Consider the following 17,514-nt stretch of genomic DNA (forward strand, 5'->3'; position numbering starts at 1 on the left):
GAAACAGCCGCGCACGCACGATACGTGGCTAAAAAAGCGGCACGGGAATCGAGGAGTCCATGCCTTATCCCATCCGATTGCCGCGGTCCGCCCCGCTTCGCGCGCTTCCCAAATTTCGGATCCCGCAAAATCCGCTAACAGCAGATAGATCTGTCAGGCGATATCTTTCCTGCGATCCGTCGCTCGGAAGTTCACCGAAGTCCAAAAGTTCACTCGACAGAAGACAAGAATGGATCAAGGCGACCGAAGTATAAGTTGACGCCAACGCCGAAAGAAGAATCGCCGATCCAAGATACGACATAATCAAAGTACAGTAAATAAGTCGGAGAAAATCATCAACTCCTTCCTCACTCGAACCTCGATCCATTCGGGGGCTAATGATGGGGTTATGTACCTAGGGTAGGGTCATGGACCTATCTAGGATACCATACCCAAGGACATCATCAGACGAAGCTACCTTCCAGTCGACCAAGAGAAGCTCCACTCGACCAAGGGAGACTCCACTCGACCGGCTAGAAGACACTCGACCATGAAGACGCACTCGACCGTCAGAAGTTCAGGATCTATGCTGTATCCAAACGGTCTGTAATTAAGTAGTCTTAATGGTCATGATGACACTTTATGTAGGGCGTTACCAGTAACGCCCGGCCTTAATGTACTTTAACCCTCCTCTACGTGGGCTGGTTGGGGTCTTGGCGTCCTCTATATAAGCCACCCCCCTCCACTGGTAGAAGGGTTCGCACCCCTGTAACTCATATACACAGAGATCAGTCGACCGCCTCCGGGCTCCGAGACGTAGGGCTGTTACTTCCTCCGAGAAGGGCCTGAACTCGCTAAACACCCGTGTGTACAACTACTCCATAGCTAGGACCTTGCCTTTCCATACTTACCCCCCATTCTACTGTCAGACTTAGAACCACGACACCGTCCAGGTCCGGCGCTGTCTAGATCTGCCATCCTCGGCCGCTGGGTCGGCAAGGACTCTGCTCCTGACGATGAGCTACATGCGTGGAGGTGTCTCCGTCCGGTGGCGTGGTGGCGGCTCGCTGCTGGCTGCATGGCGGTGCGTGGCTGGGAGATGGTTGCTGCCGGTGGCGGTGCTTGGTGGGGCGCTCATGGCGCCCAGTGCATCCTGTGGCTGCTGGTGCTGCCATGAGGCGCGGGCGATGGTGTGGTGTGCCATTAATAATCTAATCACAGGGTGTGTGAATGCTCAACTCGGTGAAAGCCATGCTCTGTCCAGAGCCGACGACAGTGACGCCCGTGGGCGCCACTACCCTTCCTGGAGGCGTCATCAAAATGTTGATTTCACCACCCTTTGCCCGACCTAGGAGGAAACTCTGCTTCCAGGTCTACCTGGAACCGATGATGGCGGCGCAACCGTGCGCCGCGCCCCTTCTTGAAGGTATCATCGAGAAGTTGGCTAGGTTGTTTTGTTGGTTAGCTGCAAGCAGTGGGGTTGTCGGTGGTGGTGGTGTGACTGGTTTGGGGTAACGGTGGTGCGTGTCGGGGTCTGGCAACAACACTCCTCCGTGCTGTGGAGCGGCCATCTCTACCCCGTATGCATGTCCTTGGTGGTGTTCTGTAGGGATTTGGCGGCGGTGCCTTTGTGTCGTCCCTCTTGCTGTGCAAGCTCAAGACCTTCTCATGGCTACCGTTGTGTTGATGCGAGCTTCGTGCTCTTGGTGTTGCTTTGGTCATCTTTGCTCAATGCCACGCAAATAGCCTCCCCAACTTGCTAATCGTCCTGAACTTCATTGGCGGAGCTCGTAGTCAAGGTTCGTGCGTGGCACTCGTTGACTATGGTGCTCCTGTGTTGCGCCGTGGGTTCGGTATGCACGCCAGTGCGGTGCGTTAGGTTCCTTGCAAAGTCTTGGTATTGTGTCCCTCGACATTACCCCACAACTACGTGTGTCTTTTATGGTGTTGGTCTTGTTAATCTGCTAGCTATGTCCTGCCTTTGGTGGGCGCCCTACTCTTCTCATCTTCTAGTAACCTTGTTACTTGTACGGTTTTTGGCCCGGTTTTCCTTATAAACGGAGCCAAATTGTTTAGGTTTTCGATTTGGTTTTCCTTATAAATCGGATCACTCTCTGGCATAATAGCCACTTTGAGCAATATATTCAGGTGGAGGGACTCCTCCCCCAGTGATTCAAAAAAAATAATAATTATGAAATGATCAAAGACAAGGTAATTGTTTGGTGTGTTCTTATGGAACGTACCAACAAAGCCGAACCGTGCAGATTGGAAAAGCCACGACCTGCTGCGTGGACGACTGAACGTGCACGCTCGTGGATCAGGCAACTCAGAAGGGTCGATTTCCTCATCGGCAGGATAACATCCTTTTGAGATTTCATCTGGGTCTTCCACTCGGACACAAGCTGCTCCTCACTGATGAGACACTGCTTGAAAAACCATAAAAATGAAACAGAAGCAGGATATGTATAATTGGTGGCAGGAGGTTTATTTTGCTTACAGTCTGAGCTAGAGCAGCTATGCTGCTAACAGCATCGACATTCCGACGGCGATACTCCTCGAGGTAGGCACTGTAGTCGGACCACGACAAGGCGGAATCCCCGATGGATAGCAGTCTGTCCCATCCCCATAGTTTCTCCAAGAGATCTTTCGTCGATCCAACAAGTGAAACAACATAATTAAGTAAGATTCCAGCACTGACGAACAAAGGAAGAAGCATGTTACTGTAGATGGCAATGCAAGCAATGGATGCTGGAGTTTGGTTCCTAGATAGAGTTGAACCATGGTACTTGACGATATGTGCGCTCGGCATCTCCTTTGTGAAGGCTTGGATGAGACCGGTGAAGTACTCCCTGTCCTCTGCCTCTTCTTCCCTGCGCGCGGCCTCCATCCGCATCTTGTTGGCCATGTCCTCGAAACGCCTGCTCTTGGCCTCCATCTGATCGGCCTGCTTCTTCGTCGCGGTGTCGCCGAAATGCGCGCAGCTGAAGGGGTGCTCTGATCGTGCCCCAGCCGGGTCCAAACTCCAAAGTTACGGCGTCGCCGACAGAGCAGTCACCAAGGACGGAGATCACGGCCGGAGAGGCGGCTAGTACTACTTTACTATACTATCTCGTCTCGTCTGCGGGGATGCAAAGGCGCATGCAGTCGAGTTTGTTGGACGTGCCGCGGAAATCGGACCTGATGCGGGGGAGGGGAGAACGCCCGGCCGAACGGGTAGCGAGGGAAAACGAAGCCTTCACTTTCCATTTGCATGGCAAAGTCAAAATCTGGTCAAATCAGTCTTAAAAGATCTTCTTGAATCATCACCACGATCAGTACCGAGGCATCGTCGTCCCATCCGTAGCGTTAATTAACCGAGACTTCTTGGGAAACAACGGAAAGGCCCTTAAAATCCCACTCTAAACCCCCAAAACCAGCAGATCCACTCCTGTCCGGTGACCCCTGTCATTCCAAAACTCCCAGCCTTCCTTTCCTTCCCTCAACAGCTCGCGGCCATGGCGAACGCCGCGCAGCGGCCATGCAGCATCTGCATGGAGCCCATGGCGCCCTCGGAGGCCCACCGCGGCGGGAGCGCCTGCGCGCACGCCTTCTGCGGGGCGTGCCTGACGGGCCACGTCCGCGCGAAGCTCGAGTCCGGCCGCGCCGGCGCCGTGGGGTGCCTCGACGCGGCGTGCGCCGGAAAGCTCGACCCGGAGCTCTGCCGCGCCGCGCTCCCGCGCGACCTGTTCGAGCGGTGGTGCGCCGCACTATGCGAGTCCATGTTCGCCGGCGCGCGGCGGACCTACTGCCCGTTCCCGGACTGCTCCGAGATGATGGTGGCCGACGAGGACGGCGGCGACGGCGACACCGTGACGCAGTCCGAGTGCCAGGTGTGCAGGCGGCTGTTCTGCGCCCAGTGCCGCGTGCCGTGGCACGCCGGCGCCGACTGCGCTGCGTACAGGCACCGGGACACGGCCAGGGAGGACGCGATGCTGATGGAGATGGCCGCGGGGAGGAGGTGGAGGCGGTGCTCCAGGTGCCAGTTCTTCGTGGAGAAGACAGACGGCTGCTTGCACATCACATGCAGGTAATTAAATCTTCTTGTGAAATTCTATTAAGATGATTATTGTTGCATCCAAATTGATCGATGGTGGTAAAATTAATTGGCAGGTGTGGCTACCAGTTCTGCTACGGGTGTGGCTCGCAGTGGGCTACGTCTTGTTCCGGCTGCACCAATTAGGCCATATATGTATATCCTGAGATTATATCAATGCTCAGATGCATGGAAGGATGATTATCATGTTGTCGTGATATTTAGTGGCCAGTTTGCGGAATTGGTTGAGGATGATATTTTGATTGAGGATGATAACACCAAGCTAGTAAGAGGTGGTCTTATTTGGCCATGATCGAGTAAATGAAATGATCCATATTTTAGCCAATTTACGGATTTATTAGTCGTTGCTATGTGTCACAGTGATTGTTTGCTGAATGCGTTATAATGTTGTAGCTTATCAGATGATATAACTAATTATGTCAGCTCTACTAACCTATACAATAATCAAATGCAACAAACCGTATGTATTTTCAATATCAGTTCTCATATTATTAATCCAAGTGTTCATGTTTCATACAATCAAATTTTCTTGAATATTGCAACCAATTCATGTACCAACGTGCAAGGTATAATCTAGTTTCTTGAAACGGTGCACCTACTTTCTGATAAAAGATTAAATCAAGTGAGATATATGGGATACACATATTTTAATGATAGTACATGGTCCATCCTCTTACTCTGGTGGTTGGCTGCCGGTGCCTCTTCGCGCGTTGTATTGTGTTGCTCCACACTTCGCCGCTCGAGGAAGCACAATATGTAGCATATGCGTCGATCTGTCATGGTCCCTACCTTTCTCTCCCTTCTCTCATTCGTCTGGTCGGTGATGCACCCCCCCTCCCCCCTCTCTCTTTGCTCACCACCAATCATGTATCCTACATAGCTAGATTGACCCGGTGGAATCATGCATGAGACAACCGTGGATAAGAGCGAGAACCTCGTTCGCTTGAACCAGAGCAAACGAGGAGGATTTGGGGATCAGTTGGTTATCTTTTTGTTGCTTGATGAAATCTGTTTTGTTGAACTTGCAGCAGCTTATTCAGTAAAGTTGAAATGGAATTACGCCTACAAGTAGCAAAAGTCATTAATGATCACACAATCCAAATAAATAGATAATAAACTTTGCCATCACATGCTTGATGAGCTTCTTCTTTTGCTTGCTTAAGCCTTGCAAACTTGCAGTAATATGATTGGAGACTTGAAGTGAGTGGCAAGAGATAGCAAATAAATTATAGAATAATGTCAGATCTTGGCATAGCTCATGTGAGGTTTGTGATTAACTGAAACACTTCAAGCATGAAGCATGTATACCTCAAAAAATTAGTACAATGGCAAGGTAGAGACATGTTGACACTTGATGCATGATTCATCATAATATTGCAATGAGTTCAGAACTCACGAGATAAAACTACATGTGAGTTCACATCTTGCATAAGTGATATTTGTAGCCTCCTCTTTGGAGTCGTCTTCTTTGCTAAAGCTGCAGTGGGTATCCTCTCTAGACTAGTTATAGTTTGTGATGAAATACTTCTCCGAGAAAGAAAGCAAGGAGGATGCACATATACATGCTATCAAATTTATATAAGTATTTTGTTTCTCATTTTTTTACATTGTCGAACATGTAACTATTTGTTGTTTACCTTCTAGCGAATACGCCCGGATTGTCGTGTAGTATTTGTTCTCTACCTAGCTTTTGCGGGTTGCTAGATTCACCTATCATAGCTTTTGTATTGCTCTTTATAGGTTTTCTATTCTTAAAATTAAAGAAAACAAGCTTTATTTTTTGGCATGAGGTGATAATTTAAGCTTTGAACGAAAAAAATGACAATTGCCTTCTCTTGGTTCTAAGTGAGCACTTGTAACTAGCTTGCCTATGACCCTTTGTGCCACATTTCTTGCAAGTCACTAGGCCTCTAATCATTTTCTTCACCTTGCATTTGTGGGAGTAGTGCTACCATTCTTGGAACCTTTCTTCATGTGGCCACCTTCAAGGCAATCCTTTAATCCTCATTTTTCTTTATCTTCTTTTATTTCTAGTCTTAAGTATTGTCACCACAACAAATGGAAGCTCCAACCATGACCACTATGATTTTTTCTATCGCTGGCTCAATCTATCTCCCATAAGAGCCTTGAAATTATCCACAAAGTAGTACTAATGCACAAAACTGTTCAAGGCATTTTTGTGAGCTAGTTCAGCAACATGCAAGTCCTCAAAGTCTCTGCTCAAGTTGTAGAAAACTCTCGATATATTATTAGTGATGTAGTCACACTTGATTCCCGGAATGAAGACATACCTTATCGATTTGAGAGTGATATCGACTTAATCAAAGTCATACCTCATTTGATTCTCCAATAGTTGTGTCCATAAGTTACGTGAACACGTCTTTCATATAAGCCATTGCGGCAGAAAACGTCCTTCTGAAACCCCAGGACCTCTTTGCAAAATTATTCATAAGGTGAAAAAACATTCCCCTTGTTCAACATTATAAAATATATTCTTCATTGCATTCTATAAGCCTTTGCAAGCATTTTTAAGTTGATCCATAAACCAAGTTCGATTGTGTTCAGTATCAGAAGCTATAAACAATAGGCAAGTGGATACATCCAATTGTGGCCATCAATTACCCTCAGCTACAAAAATCCAACTCTACTTCCAAAGGCTTAGAGAATGCGGTGGAGAATGTATTTCCCAATGCTGAATAAAGGGAATGTTTTCCCATGTTATGGGGAATTTTGTGAAATGGTTCCGTGTGTTTGGAAGGGTGTATCTTGTGGCATGGGCTTATATGGGAGAGGTGTTCACAGAACATATGGAAGCAATTATTTGATAATAAAATGGGGTATGGCTTTTGTTAAGTTAGTGCATACTCTCAAGTGGGCGAGGTGTGTCTTCAATCCAGACATTAAGTGTGAGCTCATCTCTAGTAACATAGGAGGGGTTTCCAACAACTGGTTCAGAGATATTACGAACTTATTGCTGAACTAGCCGACACGATTAGAGGGATGATCATGGGTCTCTAGAGGACAAGGAGAAGGCTTGGAGGAAGACTGCCATTTGGACCGATCCTACTTATGGGGAAGAGGGAAAATACTAGAGGTTTGGGGAACTTGAAAGTTGTGAAATCTGTTAACTAGAGTGTAGAGATTTGATAAAATATCAAAACTTATTGAAAGGCATATTGTGAAGCTCAATCATAAGATGTGTAGTTTTGCCTTGAAGGGCAGAACACATACAAGCAATGTCAACATGTCTTGCCTTTGTGTCATCATAAAAGGGAGTAGATCTTGAACAGTTTATGCATATGTGTACTATGTGGGCAGATTCAAGGATGTTATATGGGAGAGAGATTGAGCCAATGATAGAGAAATCACAATGGCCACGAGTGGATCTATCATTTGATGTGGTGCCACCACTTCAAAATAGAAATAAAGAAGGACAAAAAATGGAGGATTCAAAGGATGTGTTAAGGAGGTCACAAGGTGTCACTGATGATAGCACTGGTCCCACAAATGCCAAGGGGAAGAAAATGATTAGATGCCTAGTGATTTGCAAGAAATTTGGTTAAAAGTATCATAGGCAAGCTAGTTACAAGTGTCCACTTAATTGAACCCAAAAAGACAATTGGCATTCTTTCATTCAAAGCTTGAATTATCACCTCATGACAAAAGTTTATTGTTTAATTCAAGAAAGAGGAAGCCTAAAAGGAACAATACATAAGGTATGCAAGGTGAACCGAACACCCCACAAAGGCCAACTAGAGAACAAATACTACGGGACAGTTAAGCCATGCATTAGAAGGCAATCAACAAATAGTTATATGTTTAGCAATGTAAAAAACAAAACAATTTTCTTATATATAAATGCCATAACATATATGTGCAATTGCCTTGCTTTATTGCTAACAGAGGGTATTTATTCACAAACCAGCATAACTACTCCAGAGAGGATACTAGTTGCAGCTCTAGCAAAGAAGATGGCTACAAAGAGGAAGCTACCAATTGGATGACAAATCTCCATTAAATTTACTATTCAAGCTGTGCATCCACATGGGCTGCTCTTTTAAGCGTTATCTTCAGTTGCCTACAAAAATGCAAAAGTACATCACCTATTGGTATATTTTTTACCAATATTACTTGGTATCAAGGTTACGTGAAATCCTTGAAATCGAATTGGGATATATGAGACGGCCTCCACGCTCACGATACATATTACAAATTAGAAATTAGTATCAAAGCCTAAGTATACTAAAACGCCATGATCCACAAGAACCTTGGATCGACAATATTTGTGAGACGACACTAAGAAGCCATATGTGTTTCCGAATGATGATAAGCACCCAACTGATTTTGCAACATGCTAGACAAAAAACAATTTGAATTGAAGAATTCCACCATACCTCCTTGCTTTCTCCTTCCACAAACATAAGACTTCCAATGCATCGGCATGTACCTCTTGCATGGATATAACACCTGTTGATTTGTTAAATCTGGAAAAGCTATTGAACTTCATTCTTGTGCACAATTAAACGCCATGTCTAACAAATGTTGACTTCCACCTGCCAAAACAATGGTTTAAACTATAGTAAACATACAATCTGTCATATGTACCTCAGTACTCGAGTCTCTACATGAATGTATAGCTTATTGTGTTGAAAATCTACAAAGATAGACTAGTGTAATCGGAAATCCAACTCGGTGCCGAGGCTCATCTGCTCCCGCTCAGAAAAAAATCAAAACATATACTAGAGAAATTCAAAAACATCCAAATTTTTTGTGTGTGGTAGATAATTTGATTCGTGAGGTCGGCTTCAAATTTCAACTCATTTGGACATCTGAGTAGCTCTCGGCAAAAAAGATCAATTGGGTCAGAACAGTGCGTGAACAGTAAACTTTTTTACAGACCTTGAATTTGTCTTTTTTTTCCGAGAGCTTCTCAGATGTCCAAATGAGTTGAAATTTGGAGCAGACCTCACGCATCAAATTATCTAGCACACAAAAAAATGGATTTTTTTTGAATTTTTCTAGTATTTGTTTTGATTTTTTTCTAAGAGTGGGTGCAGATGAGCCGGGAGCAGAAACTCCGCGTCCGTGTTGCATAGAGGCTCTTTATCCGAACTACATTTGCTAGCACCAAAAGATAAGAAATGGTCGTGAACTAAATAAATATGAAAGTGGTTAATTGAAAATACCACACTACTATGGCACCAATTCTTTGAAACCGTGATATGCATATAAAATGGCATTTGGTGCATCTTAGCTAATAATAGTACATGTGTTGAGTCTGTAAAAATAATTAAGAAGTTTTGAAGATGTAATGTAAGGTTTGGTAACCGCAGCCCATATTTACATTTAGAGGGATATGCAAAACTTGAAAAAGGAAAATGGAAGACACTATTATAGAAGTACAGAGTGTCCATTGCTAACCTCCAACTTTTGTCAGATCCGAATCAGATCACCACTACAATGACTTCAAATCATTTTCAATTTGAAACCGTACACCAAAATATTTCAGCTAGTACAATGGAGAATTTCCAATTCCTAGTAGATAGATGTTCAGGTTGTAGTATTCTCCACACAATCATTTGAGAATCTTCTTATGCTCATGCAGAGATTGATAACGCATAATGTGCATATTCTCATCTCACACACATAGATCACCTTCTGTGCAGAGCTAAGTCTATTAATATATCATCTCGTTCCATCGCTGCCGCATCGTATATGAGTTTGACAACATGTCAGGTACTACAGAAGGAATCTAAAATGGACATCAGCGAGAAGAAGTGTGGCATATGCATTATATTGGTTTATGAAAATAGGTGATAGAAGAGCCTATTGTCATTTTAGCACAGAAAATACCTCTAGAAACCGAGTCAATGTTTCTATATACTCTGTTTAGTGCAAATTAACACGGGCTTACTTTTTGTACCAAAGTGGAAAAAAACGCATGGCTCGGTTACTCGGAGTTTGCATTCGTAGAAAAGGCAGAACAAATAATTTACCGTGGAGCATATACATAAGTGACAACTCTTGCAGACCTTGCCTATAATAAATTAGCAAAAATACAAAACGAAATTACTAAGGTGAACGTGGTTCCACATGCACCTATGTAAATAGTAAATAAAAAATACTCGAATTTTTATTAAAAAAATCTGAAATTTTGAGGTATCAAACTTGGTCGACCCGACCATACTCATGTGTGAAGTTCGGTGCAGGAGGGACACCCGGTGTATTTCTTAGTGAAGAAAATATAATCCAACCATACTGTTCCTGTCAAACAGTGCTTTTGAATAAAACTTCCATCTGTCATTTTGCCCAAAATACCACGGATGTCATTTCTTCGTGAAACTTCATACGCGAGTATACAATCGACCATGTATATTACAGAAAAAGTCTGATTGTTTTTCTCTTTTTCTAGTTTTTTTGGATTTACTATTTATAAGGGATGCACGTGGAACCACGTTCCACAAATCCGCGTCTAATTACACAAACCTTAAAAAACAGTAGCTTCAAGGAAATAATTTGCTAAAAAACAAGTGTAATTTTCAAGGAAAATAGGATTTTTAGGACACCATTACAGAAGACCAAAACAAAATTCATGGTAAAGCACATACTTTTAGGTCCATTAGAGAAACAAAATACCCGTACGTGTTCCTTTTCTTCCAATAACGTTCGTGTTTTGCAGTGCATCTATCTAAAACCACTTTCTTGGCAAGCAAACAATTCACCAAACACTTTAGAGTGCATTGCCTAATGCCTGTAGTCGATATCAGAAGTAAATAAGGAGGTAGAGGAGGAACGATTGGACCTGCAGCATGCAGGCCATGCGCATCGTGTATGTCTCGACAAGTTGCTGAACATTACCTTTCTTGTGATTCATACCCATCCTCCTCTGTTGCCTGCCTCATCCACCATGGCGCTGACTACGGCGGCTCCTTCCTTCTCCTCCCCGTCCTCCAATCTATCATGGAAACACCGGAGCTGATGGACACCGAGAGAAAGAAAGAAGAGGCGGGGGGCTGCGGCGACGCGGGTGACGGAGAGAGGCGCCGTGGATGAGCTCGTGAGGTGACGGATAAATGCAGAGGGGACAGCTGACCGGGATGAGGCGGTCGTGGGATGATCTGGTGTCCGTGACCCGAGGGCCGAGAGTTGCGTCCAACCCTTGGCTTGGCACCAGATCTAATATACAAATCAACGGCTGGAGAATAATTCAAACGGTGATCGGACGGGCCAGCTTTCGTGATGGCATGAGTTTATCCCGATTAAACGTGGGTCAAACCTCTTTAAGTTTGACGAACTTTATAGAAAAAAATGTTGATATCTTACTACTGAACTTTGGTTAGGCTCGCTAAGGACATTTTCAATGCCAACCCTCAAACCGCGCCCAAACATCCGGTCCGCATGGTTCAATGTGATGCGTCATCCAACGCGGTTCTGCATCGGTCCGCAAGGTGATATAGACATACTTTTTCCCGTAAACCAGGGACAAATGTGAGGGCTTTGCAGGTGTCTAGACAACAGCCGCGCCCGCTTCTGACCATCCTGACCCACCCCAAACATTCTCCCTCGCCCGCGCGAGTCCCATCCGGCGCTAGCTACCTGCATTTATGTCATCGTAGAACGGCCGCTCCACATTGAAGTCGGCTCAGAGCAGACACGGACTCCCACTGCCTCCACCATTGAAGCGACGCGCAAGCTGAGGGCGCCGCCTGCTGCACGTCCGGCTAAATACGCCTCTTCGCTGCATTCAAACGTCTCCACTAAACCCGCGCGTGTGCTGGGAAAACTACTCCGGCCATATGTCCGTTCACAAGCGGGTCGACGTTAACCATAACTCCAGAGTAGCTCCTCCCGTGAACCCGCTATTTAAAGGAGGCCAGACGTCGGGCAAGTATTGCACCACTTCGTCGCTCCCATATGCATCTTTCACCAGTATATCCATCCTTCTGATGGCATCCGACGAGCAGGAAGACTAGTTCTCCAGCATAAAAGCCAGCTGGGAGACCCACCAAGCTCGTTGGATACGAGCAAGGCAACTCACTGCTCTACCTCCCTCCCTAGCCTGACGGAGCAAGCTGTCGCTCCAAGCCGGTGCGTGGTTAAGAACCTCGTCGCTCCAAGCCAACTCGCGGAAGAGTGGCGAGTAGCTCCAGGCAGACACGCGGGGGAGCACGGCGAAACGGGCATCATGGATACCATGGATGAGGCCAGACATATGGCCATCCACCGTCAACGTTGTTGGAACGCATTGGTCAATGGAGAAAAACGTGGAGATCGATGAGTCGGTGGCCAGCGCGTCCACGCCGCCGCCACTGCCATCATTGAGGAGAAGTAGAACGCGGTAGGCCGCCGTCGCTTGGGTCCCAGGAAGGCCACTGCCGGCGCGTCGCCGGCGTGAACATGACTTGCCCAGTTCAGCGCAGACCATCATCGATCCTCGCCTCGGCTTCACAGAAGCGGAGTAGGTACCTATCCCCTCCGGACATAGGGAAGATACAGGGGAAGAATATACCTCCGGGGCTCCCAACAGTCCGATGAGCGGGTTGCCGGATATGGAAAAGACAAAGGGATCCGTTGTGGCTGGCCGTAGACTAGTGTAGTGTATCCATGTCGCTGGAGTGGAGCTCCGCGTGACAGTACGTGCACATAATTTTGCCTTTTTAGTTAAAATGTCCAAAATGTGAATGTTTTCATCCAGTTTGTATGAAATCAATCGTGTTTGCACGAATTTTATCTGGTTGGATCAAAAAGTTATTGAAATGTATGCGAGCAGCGTTCGATGGCCTCCTCCCGCATCCGTGTGCGCGCTCTAGTACCCCTGTCCGTGGACGAATGCAGGATGCAATTTGCGGGTCGCTGTTGGAGATGCCCTAAGCTTTTGATGCTTTATCCCTAAAAAACTTTTAACGCTTTAAAAGTTATCAAAAAATATGAAATAAATATAGGAGCATCACTCTTAAATTATGTCTATCATATCTTATCACAAAGCCTGTTGATGCTAGCTAAGCTTTTAACAGATCCTCTACTTCCTCCTGTAACCACCAAAAAAAAAAGGTTCGGCTGGTGCCGCTGCCGCTGCCGCGCCATTGTGTTGTTGTTCGTTGTCGCCTCCGCACTACAACACTCTTCCCACACGTTTTGTTGCGAGCTGCGACGTTGGACAAATGAGGGTGAGTTGCGTCGGCATGGTCGAGCTACGAGCAAGCGTAACACAGAGACGCCACTGGGCCAACATCGAAGCATTTTATGCAAAAAGACCAGATATTATAAAGATCCACTGAAAGTACAAAACACCTCAAATATAACAAAAATTACATTAAGGTCCATGAACCATCAAACGACCAGAATGAGCCGTTGACGCGTCACTGTCGCCACTCCCATACCAGAACCGGGCCGAGCTTGTTGATGACAGCAGGGAAGTTTTCGTGCAGGTGCCCTACGGACCAGCGCCCCGGAGCCGTAGTCGTTGCCGTTGAATCCTTGAATCGGTCTGAAGAACCTGGCACCTAATATCGTCGTTGCATATGCACGACGAGAAACCCGAACCTCCCCGCCTGAGGAGTTGGCATGATTCCACGACAGTGTTTCGTGTAATCTGTTCCAATAGACGAACCTAAGGAGGATCGGAACCCGGAAGACTGACTCGGAGAAGAAACGATTTCCATGAGCTGGTCAATCTTCTCAGCACTTTGAGAAGGAGGATGCAGAGGTCGGTGGTCATCCTCCTTTTAAAAAAAAAGAGTTGGGCGGCAATTTTGCAATGTCCATCTGGACGTTGGAAATTTTCCAAAGTGAGATGCTCAAAGTGCCGAATATCCAGTTTTCTCCAATCGACACTGCGTTAACCTTTCTTTTCCTGTAAAGGAGAGATCCAGGACCATGGAGAAATTTCCCCGCGGTACTTTGAGAAGTTGGTTCCAATATTTGTCAACGGAGAGGAGAAACTTGCAGCGACCAGCGACGGAGACCTTTCCTTAAAACCGACTTGAAGCGATGAAGATGCAGGCCTCCGTCCTCGCCCACGAGAGCAAGCGGCATTAGTAAAATCGAAACCCTGTCAGAACGGGTGAACGGGCAGATCCCCACGCCAGCGTCGACCTGTCCCATGTTACTTGAAGAAGCCGTAAATAAAGGAAGGAAACGAAGGAGAAAAGAAAGATCGGACTGATGGAACCGACGAACGCACCAAACTGCTTTTGGCGCAGGCGCAGGCGCAGAATCGTGCGTCGTCCTGTAGCCTCGCCTCGCCACCAACCGGTTCATCAGTCACACTCTCACACAGTGCGCAGCGCGCACGCTCTCCTCCTAATCTTAAGTAGAAAACGAGGTAGCTGCCTGCGGCCTACCTCACTCACCCAACCGCGCGCCGGCCCGCTCCTGCACTACGCCCAGAGGCTTCCTCGCACCGGACGGAGGATCGCGACTGCCTAGCTACCCAGAGCAGAGCTTGGAGAATTCTTACGGCTCAGAGCCTGCCCGAGCTCTCCGGTGGTTGTCCCAGCATCGCGATCTGTTTCTTTGGCGATCTTGGGTGTGGCTCGTTGATGATGGAGGCAACACTGGTTCTGGTGGTGGCGGTGCTCCTCCTGTCCCCAGCTCTTGTTGCCTCAGGTGGGCTATAGCTGTAATGCTCTGTTCTTTGAGCGTCCTACTTGAATTACTCTGTTTTTGAGCATGAGAGATGCTTCCTTGGCTCCTTCAATGAGGTTTGCTCGACTGAGCAAAATCCATGTCTGTTCGTCTTCCGTCTTGTGTGCGTGGCAGATTTCTGCGTGTGCCGGTCGGACCAGCCCACGGCGGTGCTGCAGAAGGCGATCGACTACGCGTGCGGACAGGGCGCGGACTGCACGGCCATCGCGCAGAGCGGGGCGTGCTACAGCCCCGACGAGGTCGCCTCGCACTGCTCCTGGGCCGCCAACAGCTACTTCCAGAAGTTCAGGTCCTCTGGCGCCACCTGCGACTTCACCGGCGCCGCAACCCTCTCCACCACCGACCCCAGTACGTCCTGCTCACCATCACCAGTGCGGCCTCGTCGGTCGCATTGCCATTCCACATCCTTGGATGGATTCTTCCTCACGTACGTTCGTCCTCCGTTGTTCTTCTTTCAGGTTTCTCCGGGTGCACGTTCCCTTCCAGTGCCAGGTACAATCTTCATCCTCTCTCGTACGTTAAGTCGCACAATATCATCAGATGACATGCTCGTCCCGTTTCTTCCGGCATTTTCCTGAATTTGATTGTAGAATCGGACGGCTCGTTACGTTGAAGTAGAACAAAAGGCTCAAGAAAAGGCCAAAAGACATCTTTGTTTGGCTTCGGTGTCTTGCGGTTTTGTCATGGCTAAGCTAGACAAAAGGGAGATGCGCTAATTAAACTTTCCATACGGTTGATCGTCGCATCTGAGCTAAAAAGTTCAGACAGGCGTTCTTCCAGCATGTGCATCATGTCTGTAGACGAAAAGGAAGCTTCACTGGCAGAGCTATTAGCGATTATTGTACTAATATACTCTAGGGAAAGCTCCAGCTTTCCAAAGACTATTATGATAATACAGTTCAAGTGTCAGAGCGTGCGACTAACATATTAGGTTCGGTGTGCAAGCTTGGAAACACAGAGGCATATGACGCCATGATGCATTTTGACGTGGATGTTTTTTCTTCTCTTTGACGCAGTGCCGCCGGCACCACCACGGGCACCGGGACAGCCACGACGGGCACCGGGACAACCACGGGCACCGGGACGACGACTACGGGCACCGGGACAACTACGGGGGGCACCTTCAGCCCCGGGATGGGCACCGGCTTCAACAGCACCGGGTTCAGCCCGACGACCGGGAGCATGGACGGCACCGCCGCGGCGGCCGGCTTGCTTCCGTCGATCAGACTGGCGGCCTCCATCGCCATCCTCCTCCTCTGCTACTTGGCGCTCCCCTGAAGTCTGTCTCTCCGTCCGTCTGTCTTTTCTCATGGCAGAACACAGCACTTAGCTAGTTTCAGTAGTCTTCTTCTGGTCTGCTAGAAGCAAGCTGAGAGTGTGGTTTTGTCTAATGGAATCCATCGATCTGGAGAGTTGATTGTTATTGTTCCCTAGTGTCATGGGCTAGCTGGGGGGGTGTCATTTTGGTTCTAGTTTAATTTTAATTTATGGCCTCCCACAGGCTGGTGGTGGTGTATGATTCGGTAGGATGGCTGTCTCTTTCCTCTCCAAGGACCCTTGTCTTCCTTGTCTGTTTTTATACTGTTGGCTTCTCTTAATTTTAAGCATTTTTTGCTTGTGAATCTGGAGCTATAATCTAGCTGGCGGTTTGATTTAATTCATCCAAGAAAGATCGGTTGGTGCAATCATAGGTCGCCATCAACTTTCCTTGCATATTTTTCGGTGTTGATGGTGGCTTGTGCGTGCCATAATATTCTCAACATGGAATCTCGCATCTCCCCGCATGCATCAACTTGTTAGCCACCACCATGTGGTGTGGTGTGACCATCTAGAGGGCAAACAACAGTAAGATAATTCATACCCAAGTACATCTTCATCGTTGATCCTTAAACCGTCCACATCTGTCCGGACCGAGCGGTCCGGTCGCATTTTCTCACCCCATTGGTCTAGACCGCGGTGACACAAGCGTCGGACATCCCGGACCCACTGGAAAATCACTCCCACGCTCGCGCCCTCTCCCACGTGAAGCGGTTGTCGCGTATTCATGCCAGCCTGCACCGCTCCAAAGCGGCAGCGACACATTCATGCCGGCCTACAAGCGGACACGACCTCTATTTGGAGCCGGCATTATAGTAGCACGCCGGCCGAGAGTGCCGCCCTGTCTCCGTGCCTGTCCCAATGCCAGAGAACCATGACCGGACGGGACTGGACGGTTGTGTACCACATTCATGTCGGTTCTCGTCTGCTCACCTGCTGAAGCATTAAACTGGTGTGGAGATTGGGAAAACTACTCGGCGCTCGCATTGATACACCACGGCGCGTGTCCTGACCGGTGCCCGCTATTTAAACGGTGCCTCCTCTCCCGTCACGACTGAGGGAGTCCTGGATTAAGGGGTCCTCGGACAGCCGGATTATATACTTTGGCCGGACTGTTGGACTATGAAGATACAAGATAGAAGACTTCGTCTCGTGTCCGGATGGGACTCTCCTTTGCGTGGAAGGCAAGCTTGGCGATTCGGATATGTAGATTTTCTTCTCTGTAACCGACTCTGTGTAACCCTAGCCCCCTCCGATGTCTATATAAACCGGAGGGTTTAGTCCGTAGGACAAGGACAACAATCATAATCATAGGCTAGCTTCTAGGGTTAGCATCCTCGATCTCGTGGTAAATCAACTCTTGTAATACTCGTATCATCAAGATCAATCAAGCAGGAAGTAGGGTATTACCTCCATAGAGAGGGCCCGAACCTGGGTAAAATCGTGCCCCCCGCCTCCTATTACCATTAGCCTTAGAC

The 17,514-nt window shown here is 47.5% G+C and overlaps 2 protein-coding genes and 1 long non-coding RNA gene across 3 annotated transcripts; 2 read left to right on the plus strand and 1 right to left on the minus strand.

Annotated features, from left to right (window-relative positions):
• Positions 1–3,473: 3,473 nt before the first annotated feature.
• Positions 3,474–5,127, plus strand: LOC119325256 (probable E3 ubiquitin-protein ligase ARI3). Its single transcript, XM_037598997.1, has 2 exons — positions 3,474–4,045; positions 4,129–5,127. The coding sequence occupies exons 1-2, from the start codon at positions 3,474–3,476 to the stop codon at positions 4,196–4,198; spliced, it is 642 nt and encodes a 213-aa protein (XP_037454894.1). The 3' UTR covers positions 4,199–5,127.
• A 2,771-nt stretch (positions 5,128–7,898) lies between these two features.
• On the minus strand, positions 7,899–11,134 carry LOC119325257. The gene is made up of 3 exons (XR_005157428.1): positions 10,931–11,134; positions 8,467–8,625; positions 7,899–8,150 (listed from the first exon to the last, which is right to left on the minus strand). It is a non-coding gene; the product is annotated as an uncharacterized LOC119325257 (long non-coding RNA).
• Positions 11,135–14,350: 3,216 nt separating this feature from the next.
• LOC119325874 (PLASMODESMATA CALLOSE-BINDING PROTEIN 4-like) lies at positions 14,351–16,376 on the plus strand. Its single transcript, XM_037599593.1, has 4 exons — positions 14,351–14,680; positions 14,834–15,067; positions 15,178–15,211; positions 15,736–16,376. The coding sequence occupies exons 1-4, from the start codon at positions 14,614–14,616 to the stop codon at positions 15,995–15,997; spliced, it is 597 nt and encodes a 198-aa protein (XP_037455490.1). The 5' UTR covers positions 14,351–14,613; the 3' UTR covers positions 15,998–16,376.
• Positions 16,377–17,514: the final 1,138 nt, after the last annotated feature.

The sequence above is a fragment of the Triticum dicoccoides genome, chromosome 6B, assembly GCF_002162155.2.
Source record: "Triticum dicoccoides isolate Atlit2015 ecotype Zavitan chromosome 6B, WEW_v2.0, whole genome shotgun sequence".
Classification (NCBI taxonomy): Eukaryota; Viridiplantae; Streptophyta; class Magnoliopsida; order Poales; family Poaceae; genus Triticum; species Triticum dicoccoides.